Raw genomic sequence first — 17,554 nt, 5'->3', positions numbered from 1 at the left:
CCTTTAAAACCTTGCCATACAAAAAATCCGGTTCACCGAAGGTTAGGACACCTTTCGGGAAATGAGACACTTTGGCCGCACCGTAAGCCTTAACTTAGAAACGTTGTGGCACTGCCGGTGTTTAGTTGGCGGTGTCTTTTCAATGTCCGAATGCCAATTCCAGAAGGCAACGACAACCGAAAATTCGGATGCACGTGCTCCGGCACCAGAAATGGGTATTTGAAAACTCGCCGGTTTTCCAGAAAATAATCCTCCCAAACGAAAGCTATCAGCAATATTGGCCAGAAAAAGTAAGGTTTCCAATCTAGGATATAGAGTAAGATGCAGATGGCAGCGGGGTAAAAATTCTAATTAACCTACATACCTGCTATGATTTATAACCAAAGATTTGGGCTACAGCTTTTTTTTATTCTACACTTTTCTCCTCAGAATTAAAAATGAGGCTCTTTACCTCTCGAGTGTCCCAAGTAGAGGTGGGCACGGGCTGGGCTTTTATCGGGTACCCGCCGGTACCCGTGGGTATGGGCTGAAAAATCTAATTTCGGGTTGGGTGCGGGCGGGTATGGGTTAGGTTCCTCAACCTGACAATTCATTTCGAAATATGAAAACGCAATTGTGAAATATTTAAATATTTTATTTTTTTAACTTCTGGCAAACTATCGATTACGTTTGTTATCGATTGTTTCAATTACCATTATCCTCACCATCTATTACAATCGTGATCAGTGATCAATAAGAAAAAAAAAAGCCGAGGAAAAAAGAATAAGAAAAAGAAATGTCGGGCGCAAATAATAATGAATTTGACGAGTGTGTATCAAAAATTGCAAAAAAGAAAGCTATAGTTCAGAGAGCTATTAGTGCCAATGACGCTCGACATAAACTAATTGATAATACGGTTAAAAAAGGGACGTCTGGAAAAATTTTAAGCACGTGAAGTGTGACGGCTAGATTTTGTGTGCTGTTGCAAATGCAAAACTGTGTTTGCTTTTAGTGTAAAGCATGGCACCACAACACTTTCTCGTCACAAATGCACTTTTGTTGCTCCGCCCAAACAACCAAAGGTGAACTTTTCATCAAAGGTTGATTGGGCGGAGCCGAAAACAGTTCTCGATGAGCTAGCTCGAAAGCAGCTAACATTTGTGGCAAAATTTGTTTGATTTGTTGCCATTAAATGTCACTGAGGGTAAGCTAGTCTAAGTTAAACTTCATACATACATATGTATGTACATATATTCATCAATGTTATATTTGGGTAATTAATAGGAAATGGTTTTCGTGAATATGTTCAAGCTGTTTTGAACATAGGCGCCCAATACAGAACGTAAAACTGCAATGAAATCATTGTGTCCAGGAAAAAAACTTACAGGCAGTGTGATGGTTGCCGAATACAATCGATTTAAGGATGTGCTTAAGACTACGTTATCCAACAAATACATGGCATTTACTACGGACCAATATACACATAAAAGCTTTGCCTGATTAAGTGCACATTTTATTTTATTTTATTGTTTAAAAACGTCGATTCTAGGTGTTAAAGAATTCCTGGAAGATAAAAAAACTGGCGTTAATATTTTTGACCAAATCAAGCAAATATTGATTGATTACAACTTGGAAAGTAAGTTAAAATTACAAAAAGGTTTTCTTGTGCCTGCCATAACTTAAACTTAGTAATGGATGATGTTATGGAAAAGAATGCCGTTGATGATATAAAAAATTTAATAGACAATTCAAAAAATCTTGTAAAATTTTTCAAGCATTCCGAGCTCAATCACAAATTAAGCAAATCTCTAAAGCAAGAAGTAAAAACGCGTTGGAACTCCATATTTATTATGCTTTTAAGTATTTGCGAGGTCCAGCAAGAAATCAAAAGTTTACTTTTATCAATAAATGAGATAAAACGTATAGCTAATATTGATTTCACTTTAATAGAAAATCTAATTATCTAATTAAAATTATTGTCTGAAAAAGAGCCAACTATTCATTTATATGCATTATGGTATGAGAAGCTTTAAAAACAATGTAAAGTAGAAATATTTGATTCCAATGTTATAGAACAACTAAAACAAAAAAATTCTTTGGGAATTCGTTTTCAGCCAACTTCAGTGCATTTGGTTGGGTTATTTTTAAACCGTCCATTCAAAGAACTAAGTTTTTTGCCTGATGAAAAAAAAATTATGTTTTGAAAACCGTCAAAAGCATGATGCTTGAAATTTAGAGATTTAGAGATAGAAAAATATTATGCCACAACTACTTGTTTAAATATGGCAATTTTAGACTTTTGGAAGCTGGCAACTAACTTGAAATTGTTACAAGTGGTGGCCAAACATATTTTATGTATCCCTGTGAGCTCTGCGACAAGCGGGAGAGTTTTTTCGTCATCTGGCAAAATATTAAACGAAAGGTGCACAAGATTGTACTGGAAGGTACTATTACTTAATAAATATATTTGATGTAAGTAGGTACTGTTTCGCAGAAGTAAAAAAAAAAGTTTTATTTTTTATTAAACATTTTTTCGGGCGGGTTGGGTTCGGGCTACAAAATTTTTTTAGCTCTCGGGTGCGGGTAAAATTTCCTGCTTCGGCCCATGGGCTGGGTCGGGATGGGTCCAAAATTTCGGCCAATGCCCACCTCTAGTCCCAAGCATGATGATGGCTCCAGTGAAGTGGCTGCTATGGAGTGTGTCTGTAATTGGAAGCGTCTATAAATTTAAAATAGTTGTTTCGTTTGCTGCATGGTATAACGAAGTCGGCAAAACGACTTAATTCAAATATATTGTATATGAAAATATTAAATTTCTAAATGCAAGAAATCACTCTTACAATCGAACGAGAACACCTCCTGCCTACCAAGTGAATAACAATATTTTTGCATAATCAAACTTAATTGCAATAATTAAGATACATATTCAAGGAGGAAATCGTGTTTTTCGAGTTGCGGAGGCAGGAGGGGCGTGACAAATAGGTGAAATCAATCTTAATTTGCGTGCATATGTAGCTCTAGATCTTATGGTGACCCAGATCTATGTCATAGAAGACTGGTGATCCCGATCAAGATTATATACATTCATACATAGATGTATGTACATATGCACGTTGAGGGGTCAAGAAAGCATTCCTTTTGCCTGTTAGACATACTTTGATAATTTTGATGTTTCACTTTACCCCATGCGTGAATGGTGTAAAAATGATCTTGCTGATCTTATCAAACGACTAAACAAACAAATATTTTTAATCTGCACACCAAAGCAAAATTGAATAGATGGAATTTCTTTGAGCCTGTACATATGTATGTAGATTGCACACGAAAGATAGTAGATCCTAATCCCTTGAAAGATTAGCTCTCCAGTAGGCGGAGAGAAATACATTTTTTTGGAAGCATCTATTCACATACAAGAGCAAATAAAGTATAAGGATAGGCATCTGTTTTGCGTGTTCTGATTAGTATCTACTGCCAAATAGTTCAGACTAGCATTATGCCAGTAACTGCTGTTAATTGAACAAATTTCATCAGATTCCCAACTATCACGATCAGCATCCCAAACTATCTTTCAAGGATCTGAACCTCTTAATACGTGTGGGTACTTAGGTTTCTATGACTGAACTCCGCAGCAAATTCAATCTTTTTACCTCGAATATGTTTTTTTCACTAGCACAAGAATGTTTCGTATATATGTATGTGGGATGCCCAATTAGTTTCATTCAGTCCTTGAATGAATCATTTTGCTATTCGGCAACAAAGTATGGACGCGTTTGCTTTGGAGTTCGTAATCACCGCAGAGTATGTAGTAAAACATCGACTTGGAACCAAAAGGATAAAGGGCTGTCTAGATCGTCTACATAACACCTGATAAGTTAACCTGTCAATAGCTCAGGCAAATCTTTTTCGACTTTTAAAAACTTGTGCGTAAAATAACACCAAGCATAATTCTACGGTTTATTACAGAGAGAAGGTTAATTAAAATTAGAATAATCTAGTATACTTTTAACTAACCTTCTTATGTGGGCTAAGGCAACGGACTGATCTCATCGTCATCGGTCGTCAAGACCGAACATAACTCTTGTCGATTCTCACACTTCATCGCGAGCTTTGGACTATTTCATCAAAACCATTTCGATTGGAATACAAATCTTTCCGCTAAATATTTATATATTTAACACCGTTGCGACCAACCTAAGGGCGTCCAGAAGTGACGCTATAATTACTAAACCTTTGAAACTCTACTCTCTAGACTAGAAAAGCTATCAAGTGAAACAGTAAAGCAAATGTTGTCTAGTCTAGGCTTAGGTTGTTGAATAAACAACAAAATCAAATCAGATACATCTACTGTACATCGTTTGTTTTGTGAACAAAAGCATAACTATGCAGAGTGCACTGTTATAGAGATGCTGTGATCAGCAACATGCCTGGTCCTAGCCAAGCCAGAGAAGCCTCCCGATTACCCTAAAATCTTTAGGCCAATTAGCCTCTTAAGTGGTATGTCAAAAATATTTAAACAAATTATTAAAATCAGACTAAACTTTTCTAACCCTACTATAAAACTAAAAAAATTTATTAAAAATCAAAGCTGGGCTTTAGCCGGCTTGAGGTCAGTAAATCTTACTAACTTATAAGACATTTAATCAGTTTCCTGAACGATCGTTTATTCTACACGTTTTTGTAGTTTATCCTTAAAGCGACAAGTATCTGTTGGAGTGCCCCAAAGTTCAGTTTCGAAACTATTCTATTTAATGTCTACATATGCACATGATATCCCCCCATGTGAGCTGTCCCTGTTCACGGATGATACAGCTATCTACTAAGCAAGCGCTCAATATGCTGACATCAAATCCATTCTTCAAGCAAAGCTAAGTTCCCTCGAGTTATTCTACTACAAATCGAAAATCAAAATAAGCCCCGGCAAAACTAGTGCCATATTCTTTACCAAAAATAAGAAATGAAGTAAGTCGACTCGCCGACTTAGGTATACCATACACCAGTAAAGCAAATATTTCAATTTCATCAAACAAATGCTTTTTACCTACATATCTCAGTATCTCGCTCACTCAAGCATACGAGCACCCTAGCGCCCCCACCAGCCAACGGCCAACTCCGACCTTATTTAAAAACGTTTATATGCATAACTCGACTATTTTTTGTCCGATTTTGGTATTTTGTTGGATATTAGTATCAAATTTAAGTGTGCCGAATTAGATTGAATAAGGAAGAACATACGGAATATAATCGAGTTTTTTCAAATATGGGGGCGAAAAGGGGCGTGGCAAAAATTTGAAATAAACTTGAACACTTTACATACTACACAAGTCTACATACCAAATTTGGTGGCTGTAGGTTTTACTGTCTCAGAGATCTAGGTGTTCATATGGACAGACGGACGTACAGACGGCCAAGGCTAGAAGGACTCGGCTGTTGATCCTGATCAAGAATATATAACCTATATTTGGTCGAAAATGCTTCCTCCCATGCGTTGCACACTTTTGACAAAAATCAATATACCCTTTTTGCAAGGGTATAATGATGTAGGTTTCGCAAGAAAAAGTTTTTAGGCAAAGTATCGAAAACATATCGCTCCTGTTTTTCATTTCGAAGACCAATCAACAGGTTAATAAAAGGATTCTTGGTGCCTGGAACGGATTAGTTTGTAACAGAAATGCATCCTCTTTTCGCCTGTCTAAAGGGCTGCTGGGTTGAACTGCGGTCATAGTTTCCTTTGACCTACACAGGGACCTTTTGAAGGTTCATTCGCAAGGAAGAGAAATATGTTAGGCAGTATTGTATATATAAATTCACCTGAATTTCTATTCTATGCACTCAGAGGGTCAAATAGTGTGTAAATGTCGCCAGATTGTATGTAACCAGCAAAAGCAAGCTTTTCCGAACCCATAATTATATATGTTCTTGATCAGTTGAGTCGATCTGTCTGTTAGAACACCTTGATTTCAGAGACTGTAAAAGGGCAACATCGTCCTTAGTTTACTTAGCGGAAAACTTTAATACGCAAACTATTTTTATCCGAATTGTTGATAGGTATTAATAACAAGTACATATTTGTGCACCAAAAGGAGTTGCATTTTTTTTTAACTACTAGGGCGGAGGGGGCCTTGCTAAAATCGACACTAGCTATTATAGTCTGTTCACTTGGATTAACCTAAATGAAATCGGCTGCTGATAAAGAATATGTGTAGTTTAAGGATTCGGTTACATAGTATATCAATTCAAATTAAAGAATAAGAACACTTTAAAATGATATACTTACATATAAATAAGCGTAAAATTGATTTATATTAGTTAAAGTTGATGGATTCATTATGAAAAACATCCAACATTGTTGGAAACATTGTTTCAACTTCAATATATGTGCCCTTTGTTGCTTAAGTAGATTCTTAAGAATCGAAAACGATTTCCCCTTACTGCCATTTTTGTAATTTTCATTATCCATGAGCATTTACCAATACATTTAACACAAAACTATTTCAATTTTGCCTAAAGAAACATACGCATCAACATTCTCATAGATTGAGTGCTATTGATAACAAATTTCATACGTAAAGATTACTCTAAAGGAGAGCTCAAAGTACAAAACAATGTTATTGTTGGGCATTAGGTTTCCTGTTTCGTCTTAAACACATACAAAAATAGAAAAACACATAACTATAAACGTCAGTGACAATTGAAAGGATCAATACAAATCCCTGTGCGTATTTTTGGGTTTCAATGGTCAACCACTATTTCGGTTTGCTTTGAGGCAGGCAGATTGGTTTCCCCTATACATTCATATCAGGAAACAATTTTACCCAGCCCTTGGGCGTTCATTAGCCGAGACATAGGTAAACAAGGAGCAGCCTTTCAGTCATATGTGTAGTCATCTCTTATTCTTCATTTAGGGCTTCTTGGCTTTACCGATGCCACCCTCTATTGTTTGATCATCCGAAGGAGTTCTAGTGTCATACTGGTAATGTCTGCATAGATTGTCTCGTTTGGTAGCAATAGTATTTTGACGGCTGACGCCGACCAGACATTTGTGATTATGTTTATCACGTGTATTTATAATTATAAGTGAGTCGTCTCGCCGACTTCGGAATACCATTCGCCAAGTGAAGAAAATAGGTGATGATTTTTCATAATAACGTCTTAATAAAACATTTGGTCAATGCCCAACACCCATTGGCCATGCCCTTTAGACCAGAACCGGGCTGGTGATTCCTCCCCCATGTCATGATTACCTGTTATAATATTTGACTATTGCCCAAAATATTTCACAAGAAATCGGAGAGGAGGCGTACTAACTCTAAGCTTACAAACTCCTAAGGGTCATTATACCCAAATATTCTTAATTACAATATGGTGGGTGGTTGGTTCAAGCATTTGTTTTTTTGGATCAACCATAGCTACATATGTGACATTATTGGATGAAACCCGACCATACTAAAACCTTTTTCAAATGTCTACAGATTTACAACAAATTCGAGATTAAGTGATTAATTAACTAAATTAAGACACCAAAAGCAGTCGATAAACGAATTCAAGAGAAGGTTTTCCTCTTACTCAGTTACATCTATTTGATAGAACTATCAGATTTTGGTCAAATTTTTCAGAAATATAAACTATTCTGGGCGTAAGATATTAACTTATAACCGATCGATACTATGTGAGCTATTCATTTCGGTATACACAACCGATTTTTAAAAAACATTTCACAGTACATACATACATCCAAATGTTAATACATTATACTCACTAATTTTAGCTATCCAACCAAACGAAAGGACTTTCCTAGTATACAAATTTCGATTGTCAAATATCTCAAGTAAATTGGGTTTTTTGTGGTCCAAACAAATAAATTTGAAGAAACAGGAAGGACGTACAGTGGTCCCTCGGTTAACGAACACAACCAAACAACTTTTCCCATTTGACTCAATGTAAAATGAATTAATGATTTCCAGTTTGAAAAATAATAGACCCATCGCATGTTTCAAACAATGCATCAAAACTTTTAAAGAACTGAAAAACTCGTATATGTATGTGCATATTTTAAGTTTAGCTTTTGTTGAAAGTAGCATTAAACTTATGTTAGACCTGAAATTAAAGAGCTTAAAAGAATTTTTTCGGGAAAATGTTCAACTAAAAAGCTCTAAAAGATGTATTCGAGATTTTCCAAGTTTCGTTGCCTAACCTCAGGCAGAAATTCTACGTGCGATTAAGGTTTCTACCTCAGATAATGATCAAGTGAAAGTCACTGTATTTGGCCGATAGTTCCAATGGGGAATATACAATGCCTGCATGAAGTCGTCTCGTCGTGCTGAGCAAGAATATGTATGTACATACATACATATATGTATACACTACGACAATATGTGGATGCATGAGAGTATACATTTTTAGGTATTTGTGAAAAAAGTCCAACTAAACAGCACAATAAGACGGTGACAAACCTTATTGTTTAGATTCGTTTTTCAAAAATATTTGTAAACACGTTTTCTGAAAAATTCGCAGTTTTTCCATAGGGATGGAGGTTTGGCCAACAGAGTCCACAGTAAGACGTCATGTTGTTTCACGTATTGTCACCAGCCACCAATCACCAGGCTTATCAATAGAATGCTGGTACCTCAGCAGTAGAAACTGTTGAAATGTGATCTGGTCTAGATGCCAGTCCCAAGCGGTGCGTTAGGACAGAAGTGTGTGCCTTTTAACGAGCTCTAACTTCCTGTGGCACAAAAGAAGGTAAATTATGAGTCAACTCAACAGAATGGAATGGACCCTTACCTTGCTTAAACAAAGGCTGTCAAATATAGTTTTTATACCTGCGTCCAAATGGTACATATATTAAAGTGACGGTTGCCCTAGCCATGTCTGCCCGCCTTTAAGCACCTATGTAGATCTCTGAGTCTTTTAGAGCTACCAAGTTTGGTATCGGTCGTGCTGATCAAGAATGTACATACATACATATATATGTACATACTTTACATAGTTATCTATGCGTTGCAAACTTCTCACTAAAAATTAGAATACCCCTTTTGCAAGGGTATAAAAATGTCAATAAAACATTGTTGTCTCAACAATAGTGATAATATTTTTCAATTATATTCTGATCGCTAAAACAAAATATTTTTGTCATTGTTTCAGTGCCTTTTTGGTAAAAATGTTCATAAAGATAATCTTGTCCGACTTCAGAGGTTGGAACGACAAAGGCAGAGAATGGACAGAGAAAAATGTAAAAATAAGCGACCTTTTTATGATTGAGCGAATAATCGTCGCACAGTGGCTGTCACTTTCGTACAAAACCAGATTTCGGATTGAAATTCAAAGGATATATTTCTAATACTTCGAAGATGTCTTTAGTGACATCGATGTTTTTGAAATTAACTTTCAAACTGACAATTTCATGTTTTGACGGTTGTTCCTTTTAACGTAATTTTGTATTTTTTATTTTAATAGGCGTTTAAGGCGGGGGTAGATAACTTGTTTAATGGAAAAATGACTGAAAACGTCCTTACGCTTTATTAGCTTCCAATGAAGTGCAAGATGAACGTTACGTTGTGTTCGAGAAATAAAGATTACATGAAATACAGGGAAGTTATTACGAGGAGGATTTGTTTATCTTGCTCTGCGACTCTTCGATCCAACCATATAATCTTAGAGACATGTAAAGAATCTACCGAACTTAAAACACAAATACTCCCACAAAGATGAGCCTCTACGATAATTTAGAATCTACATACATTTTGGATGATTGGTTCGAAGTAAATTGAAATAATTAACGACTTTTTTAAAAAACTGTCGATCTAGCCATGTTCGTCTGTCCGTCCGTATGAAACAGTAGATCTCGGGGACTATAAAAGATAGAGCCACCAAATTGGGTATGTATGTACATAGGTTCATGTAGTATGTAAAGTGATCGGCGCGGTTGCTCCAGACGGACAGACATGGCTATTCGAACTCGTCTCGTCGTGCTGATCAAGAATATATATACAAATACATATAGTTTATATGATCGGAATCATTTCGCAAGTTGTACATTTTTGAAATTTTTTGAAGGAGGGGGAGAAGGGTTGCGAACTTTTTCCTTACACGTCCCTCCCTTTCTTGGCCAACAAGGGAGGCTTGGCCGGCCTGAGATCGCGACCGGTCTTCCTCATTAGCCGTGCCGACCTATCGTGGGCGTCCCGACGATCGCTCGATCGATTCAAAAAAGGTCGTTTATGACCCCACACATTTCTGTTTGCGTCGACTAGAAAAAAATGACCTTTTTCTCTGCACAGCCTCGGCCAGCAAAGAGCCACAGGAACCAACAAAATCTACCACGTAGCCATCCTTGATTTATTCCGACGTCTCTAATTATTCTTTTAACAAAATTGTTAGACTGTATCTTTGAAGCTACAAGATTAAACATGTTTTCAATTGCCTAGAGATTTATTATGATCTACGTGTATGCCAACACACACACACACACGCACACAAACACATTTAGAAATAAGATAAAAATGAGAGAGAAACCTAAGTCAATAAACCTCTGACACAGCAGGGTACAAGGGTCAAAAAAAGAAAAAAGAAAAAACAATGCAATGCACCCTTGCACACGTGTTCACGAAAAGGAAACCCAAATAATTCGTTGCGCCGACTTCGGTATACCGTGGTACCAGGGTAAACAACTACATATGTATGTACATATGTATGTACATATGTATTTCAAATTTATGAGAACAAACGAATTTAAATAAAAACCTTTTACATGCTGCTTGTTTCATACATTTTGGCAACTTTAAAATTCCGCTTCACCAATATAAAAAAAGTGTCAAAATAAACGACATTTCAGTTAGTAAAATGTATGTACATACATACATCGATGAAGAACAGGGTAAGAGCTTGCTTCGTGGTTTAAACGGTTCCAAATTCAACATTCTTACATTCTTGAAGTCTGTAATTACATAATTAATCTTATTATGCACATAGAACATACATATGTATGTATTGTATGTACATACATATATCTAAAACTCTTTTATATCTATGTACGTACATACATATGTATATGTGTGTATGTACATGCACATATGTATGTATGTATAATCTAAAAATAAAGGATCTTGTAGTCACTTTTTCTATTCTTTTTTTCTATCTTTCTATTTCGCTAGGCTATCACAAATGTAGTACATGCAGACGATCTGCACTCTACATATGTACATACATAGATACATACATACATGAAATTTCATTGACGAGGGTCTTCAAGGACGAGTGTCTATTATCTTTAACAACCTTACAAATAACCCAATTCCCATATTTAATTATCAAGTGCAGTTTCTGACACAGTCCGCCGCAACCCAGGCAAAGACTCCAGAAATTTAATACATGTACATATGTATGTATGAATGTATGTACTTGAAACACAAATTGAAATGGAAAACGTACTCTGGAGAGAGTTGCAGAGTTTATTATGTACATATGTATGTATGTGTTTACTTTGGGCGTAACTCACAATTGTATTTCAGCATACAGAATTTAGGCTCTCAATTGGCTCCAAATTGGATTGTGGGGCTAAATTACAAAATCATATAGTTTGTCCTTTTTAAAATTTACAATACACGCATCAGCCCTTAGAAAAAGTTGAGGTCCAACAAAACTAACAACTTTTTACCACAAGCTCAGTCCTAGAATCCAGATTGGGGCGACTTGCTATCGATTTAAGGCACTAATTGATTCTATTGAGGATTATGAGGTATTTCTCTTCCAAATCAGATACTCATTGAATAGACTTTATCCCCTAGCAAAAAATGAAGGATCAAGGCTCTATTGACTCGCTGTTAATGTTTGTTAAAATATCTACATACACATATGTATGTATGTATGTATGTGGGTACACACTCTATAGGCCCTTCCTTCGACCTATGACATACATACATTTTGTATAACTCAGATTTTTGTGTGTAAATGAATTCAAAGCTACATTTGAGACAGTCAGTCCCGTATTAAATCGAATAGATGAGGCTTCATTTTTCAAATAGTAAAGAAAAATGCACAAAAAGTTTCTAATTAGACTCAAATGATTTGTTTGATACACCTGAATACTAAGAAGCATAAACCTTGGAGTTTGTAAAGAAATCACTCAATGGAAGATCGAAAATTAGTGAAAATACCGCATATAATAATAACTCCTGACAATAAACTTCTCCTTTTCATTAACATATATGTATCTTGTCTAAGGTCATTAAAACAACAAAAATATTAATTCTAAGCTGAAGCCATAAGTCAAGATTATGAGATCCCTAACGGGCAGATATTTAAAATTTTCAATAAAGTCCAACCGGACCTACAATTCGAATGGAAAAGCCAAAAAGTCTACCCCGCCATTGCTCAACGGTAACAAAACAGGTAATGGAATTTTGGTTTTCGCGACAGGTAATGAATCTACAAGACCTTGAATTGTCTAGCCTAGTGTTGAGAGGATAACAATCCACAGGACGCCGGCGCCATGAAAATGATAAAACCGTCTGGCCGTTTTTTTTCTTTCTTAGAATTGTCAGTTTGAAACTTGCTGTGTCTTTTAGATCTGTGTGATTTTTTACACTTGTCCCAAAAAGGAACAAATACCCATGGATAAATGTATGCAGCAAGTACAGTTCTTCTGTAGGGTTCTGCCACTGAAAGGTAGTTCAAGGGATAATGAAAAAGATTGTGCATTGGAAAAACCTTATTCGGTTATTTTCCTACCATGCACCCATAGGATTAAATGGTACATTAAAGTCATTAAAATGTATGTTACAGAAAGAAAGCTTAACCGACCCCAAACTGTATATACAGCCAAATCGATCCATCCATTACGGACCGTGCGTCCGTGTGGCCGTCCGTCTGAATTAAAGCAAACATTTTCTGAACTATAAAATGCCAGATATCTTGGATTCAACCGGACCAAAATATCAAATATGTAGTTCCCGTTTCAAGAACTTCTTTTTCGAAAGTTGGCTCTTTATGTCGAGTGCTTATATCATATTGCTCCCATAGAAACGAGAAAAACTTGTTTGCTCTTAATACAATTTTTCTCAAAGTTATTGACTTTGATGTATGTACATAATAGTCTCTTATTGAGTTAAATGGTTTCAAATTCGACAACTGTTTAAACTTTAAACTCATACGAACTAACGGAAAAAATGTCATTGTAGACTGTTATTTTCGACTGGTTCGACGCCTGCCAATAATGAAAAAGTATTAAACATAGGTTTTGCTGATTATTCAAAGTCGACTCAAAAGTTTTCGAATAACACCGTTTTGTGGATTTTCTTAAGTATACATGTATCTTGAATATGAATGTATCAACAAAAGCGAGCGAGCTCAAATTACCCTAGAAAAGGAAATGAGAACCTGACAAAAAAATATTTGTTTATGTCTGTATAATTATTGTTACATTATAAAAAAAACAAATCTAAGTGAAATCTGATAAATTTTTGATATTCTTTGATGATTAAGGTTTGGCATGGTAGATCCTCCGGCTATGGAATGTGTACATGCATGCAGCTAGGACCCTTTGATGAATCCGGACAATGATATCACGAAAGAAAGGGATATTCGACTTTTAGGTTTGTGCCAACAAGTTTCAGTAACTAGCCTGGAAGATTCAAGCCTTGGAGAACTCGATGAAAAATTCCCACTTGTCAAAATCAGGCTTCACTTACAGAATCCTTATAGACATTTTTAGCCGTTACAAAAATGTGAGAAACCTTCAGGAAATATGAGACGAGACGAGAAAAATAAATAAAAAAGGGCAAATAACAATTAAGAAGTCTTAAAAATAAAGTGCCGACGAAATTCCCAAAAATGACTACACCGAAGCCCACAAAGTATGTGAGTGCAAAGAGATGCGCATGTTAGTATGGACGTACTTCTCTTTCTTCTTGTGCGTTGTAAATTTTTCACGCTTCAACAGATATGAGATTTAACAATGACAAACAAATATAGCGAAGGTCCCAAGAAAAGGACCTGCCAACATTAACGTATATTGACTATCCTTGAGCAAAATCGCTTGTACCCAGAAAATACGTTACACTCAGCCTTATTTACCTACACAGGTTCAAGACAAAAGGACCTGGGCACTTCGTGGGCTCTTCTTCAATGAAAATAACCGAAAAATAAGGAATTTGGGTTTTCCGACAGCGAGATTGTCTGCAAGATAGAGCAAATCCATTGTATTGTTGTATCTTTTCCCGAGCGTTCTGGGATAGTGTGTCGAATTCAGGAATCTCTCCACGCTCACAGCAATGGAGTCTTTGTGGGACAAGTAAAGACTTGTTTGGGTGTTTAAATTTTTTGTTCGGAATTAGGGATTTTGCTGCTGTTGAAGGGAACAGGTAGGGAAAAACGGACCTGATCAGACAAACAAATTCTCAGTAAAAATCCACCCAATTTGTTTCATGAGTGTATCCTATCCATCGACTGCCGCTTACCCTGCAATCAATAGTGCACACATAAAATAAATAAAAATAAACTTTCTATCCCATCCACATTCTATAAATGAATGTACCCGTTCTTTTTACTATATACCCTAAATTTCATGTCCACACAAGTCTCTCATGAGCATGCAACACGTTTCTCTGACGCTCTCTTTCTCTCCCTCGCTCTCTCTTTCCAGTTTGTCGAGCAACCACCTGCCTGCATTCTGCATTCCCATTGGCCAGACACAACGACTCTCTTCTGCTTGCACACCGAGAGCGAGCAGTATAAAAGAGGACCGTTTGGCTCTTTGGAAATCAGAACACTACCGAACAACGTCGTGGAAACATCTACGCAAAGATCTGATCGAAAAATTAAAATCAAAACTAAGTTTCCAGTATGTCTTTCAAAACACAAGAATACAAGTTTGACTGCAGCCAAATGATGCAGCAAAAATCCGGTCAACATACAATGGCCATGCGGAGTCTGAAAAAACTTGTCAAACCACTGCTGAGGCTGGTGAAAAAAAAACGGCTCTTGCGGAAGACTCTGGCAGAGGTGCAGACCCAAAATAATATCAATGCATCGTTGGAGGACATGCGCAAAGATCCCGCGGCCAGTTGTGATAACATGGCCAATGAGCAATTGGAACAGCGTCTGTACAACGAACTTCGCCAGTGTTCGAGCAACATGGCAATGATCGTGCGGCAAGGTCAGCAGCAACGAGTCGTGCCCATTCATCCAGAACACACCTTCATCCCAGTCCACTTTGCCCGCACTAGCAGTGGTACTTTCTTCTGGACCGCGGCCCACCAACAAGAACAGAAGCTACGTCAGCAATACGATCGTTGGGTTCAGGCCTGAAATGGACAGCCAACTCACCCTATACCTACAAATTTTATGTGCTCTCAGCTTTAATTGCAATTATCTCTTCACGCGGAAGGATCTACAATTTGCATCAACGCAATCTCAGGGTGATATTAGGATATTTTTATTTTTTTTTTTTAGTATATAAATTGTCTTCCTATATGTATGAATTTAGTCATAGGAAAAATCATTGTCTTCCATGTTTGTTTGTTAGGGTTAGTTAAGTTCTAAATATAAGAATCATTGTCTTCCATGTAAAATGTTTAGTTTAAGGAAATAATAAAGTCGTAAATCAAATGAAACCTAATGGATTTATTAATTTGGGATACCATAAGTTGACCTAAAACCTGTTTTGCTCATTCTTATCAGCAATATGAATTCCTATTCCTAAGTGGTTCCCATACGGGTAGTCTTATTTTCAATCACAGATTTTAAATCAATCACCAAAGATAAGCAAGGGAGAGTGGCCGGATATAGGACAAATTGAATTAAATTGGATTGAATTAAGTGAGTGACTACTATACATTGAAATAATTGAGTATAAATGTAGGTACAGTAGATGCCGGTTATAACGATTTGCAAGGGACCATCCATATTCTGTCGTTATATCCGATTGTGATTCCATACAATTTTGTCTGAAGCCCCTCAAATCCTCCTTCTTTATAACCACTACATCTACTTGTCAAATTTCAAAGGATACTCATTTTTCAAATTAAATGAATGCTTTGAGGTGTTCTATTGTACTCATATTAATTCGAAGGACTCTAAGTTTATCAGAAATGAATTAAGGACCAATACTTCCAGGCGCAAGAAAACTAATTAATTGCCCAAATGCTAAAAATCCAAATAAAACTATACTTAAGGGTATACTAAGTTGTCCCGCCGACTTTTGTGCACCAATCACCAACTACATATTTAACTCCGTATTTAAAATTTATAGGAAAAAATACATATGCATTTTACTGCAAGCCCACAATTTAGAACCAGTTGTCCAAGCGGGACTAACTTTTAACTAATAACAACACACCTTTGAACAACAAATTGATGGAGTTTTATGGTACTAGTTGTTTTAAAGTATCATTTTCGTTGAAAGTTTAATGAATGTGAGCCCCATCGAATGAGATATTCATCGAAATCGGACAACAATTAGATAGCCTTCGTCGTCCCTCAAGAAGAGGCTGATGCCTGCTACCTGTGGGTTCCGGTCGTCGTCGTGGTCCCTTTTTTCCTAAACAGCGCTGAATTGCATAAGAAAGAAAGAGAGGATATGAAATAGCTTAAAAATGCGATGTCGCCGCGATCGAAAAAGAAAAGTCCGTAAGTCGACCCCGGTATACCTTGCACCAAATGAAAAAACAAATGAGCACTCTAACGCCGCCACCGGCCAATGGCCACCTCGTTTATTCGATAACAACCAAAATCTGCATGCTCATTAAACTATAATTATGTTTATCACTATCTGTCACAATTTCTGAGAAAATCTGTTTTATTTCAAAGAACTTGATCATTACACGAGGTTGTAGGTTATGGTCTCCGAGATCTAGGCCATGCACAGTGGGCCAACTGAGCGGTCTAGCGGGACATAAGTCCGTCTTCGAAAAAGAATTAGAAATGGCTTGATAATTCGCTTTTTTTGTATAATATGACGTCTAGTTCACACATGGGTCGACCCAAGAAGGATTTCGGTGATCTCTGCCCTAAAGTACAGACCAGAAAAGTGTCAAGCCTTGTAAAGGAAACCACGTGCGAAGAGTTAATGGTGGCAACAAGCACTAGTCTGTATATATCCGGAATGCGATATCAAAAATCGTTACAGCGCTTAATGGAAATGAGACGGCAGGACAAAAAATTAAAAAGTCATTGGACGCACAAGCATAATTGCCAAATCCGTACTCACCTGAAGAAGCTCTGGCTCTATACATGGAGCATACGTACAAGCTAATGCGATGTAGTGCTAAGGAGATGTGTGCTGATATAGTAGTGCTGGGTAGTAGTGGCAATACGAACAATGGAAATACCGCCAGACGGTTTTTTAGCCAACCAAATTTAGTAGCCGGTATTACTGGAGTTAGCGAAGCTCTAATATATAGGTTTAGTGTTATACTACGGGTAATGGCTTGTGGATATCAAGTCAATACTGATTTACTCAGCTCATATGCCATTGAAACAGCTGAAATGTATGTCGACAAATATCCATGGTCTTACATGCCGTCATCTGTACACAAAGTCTTAATACATGGAGCGGACATCATCAACAATGTGGGACTTC

General features: G+C 36.8%; 1 protein-coding gene across 1 annotated transcript; it reads left to right on the top strand.

Annotated features, from left to right (window-relative positions):
- The first annotated feature begins 14,750 nt into the window (after nt 1–14,750).
- Tom (Twin of m4) lies at nt 14,751–16,658 on the top strand. Its single transcript, XM_068302447.1, has one exon. It carries the CDS (start codon nt 14,818–14,820, stop codon nt 15,280–15,282), a length of 465 nt encoding a protein of 154 aa, XP_068158548.1. The 5' UTR covers nt 14,751–14,817; the 3' UTR covers nt 15,283–16,658.
- Nucleotides 16,659–17,554: the final 896 nt, after the last annotated feature.

The sequence above is a fragment of the Drosophila tropicalis genome, unplaced genomic scaffold (assembly GCF_018151085.1).
Source record: "Drosophila tropicalis isolate 14030-0801.00 unplaced genomic scaffold, ASM1815108v1 contig_993, whole genome shotgun sequence".
In the NCBI taxonomy this organism is placed as follows: domain Eukaryota; kingdom Metazoa; phylum Arthropoda; class Insecta; order Diptera; family Drosophilidae; genus Drosophila; species Drosophila tropicalis.
The sequence above is the reverse complement of the archived record's forward strand: the minus strand, read 5'-3'. Positions and strand labels throughout refer to the sequence as shown.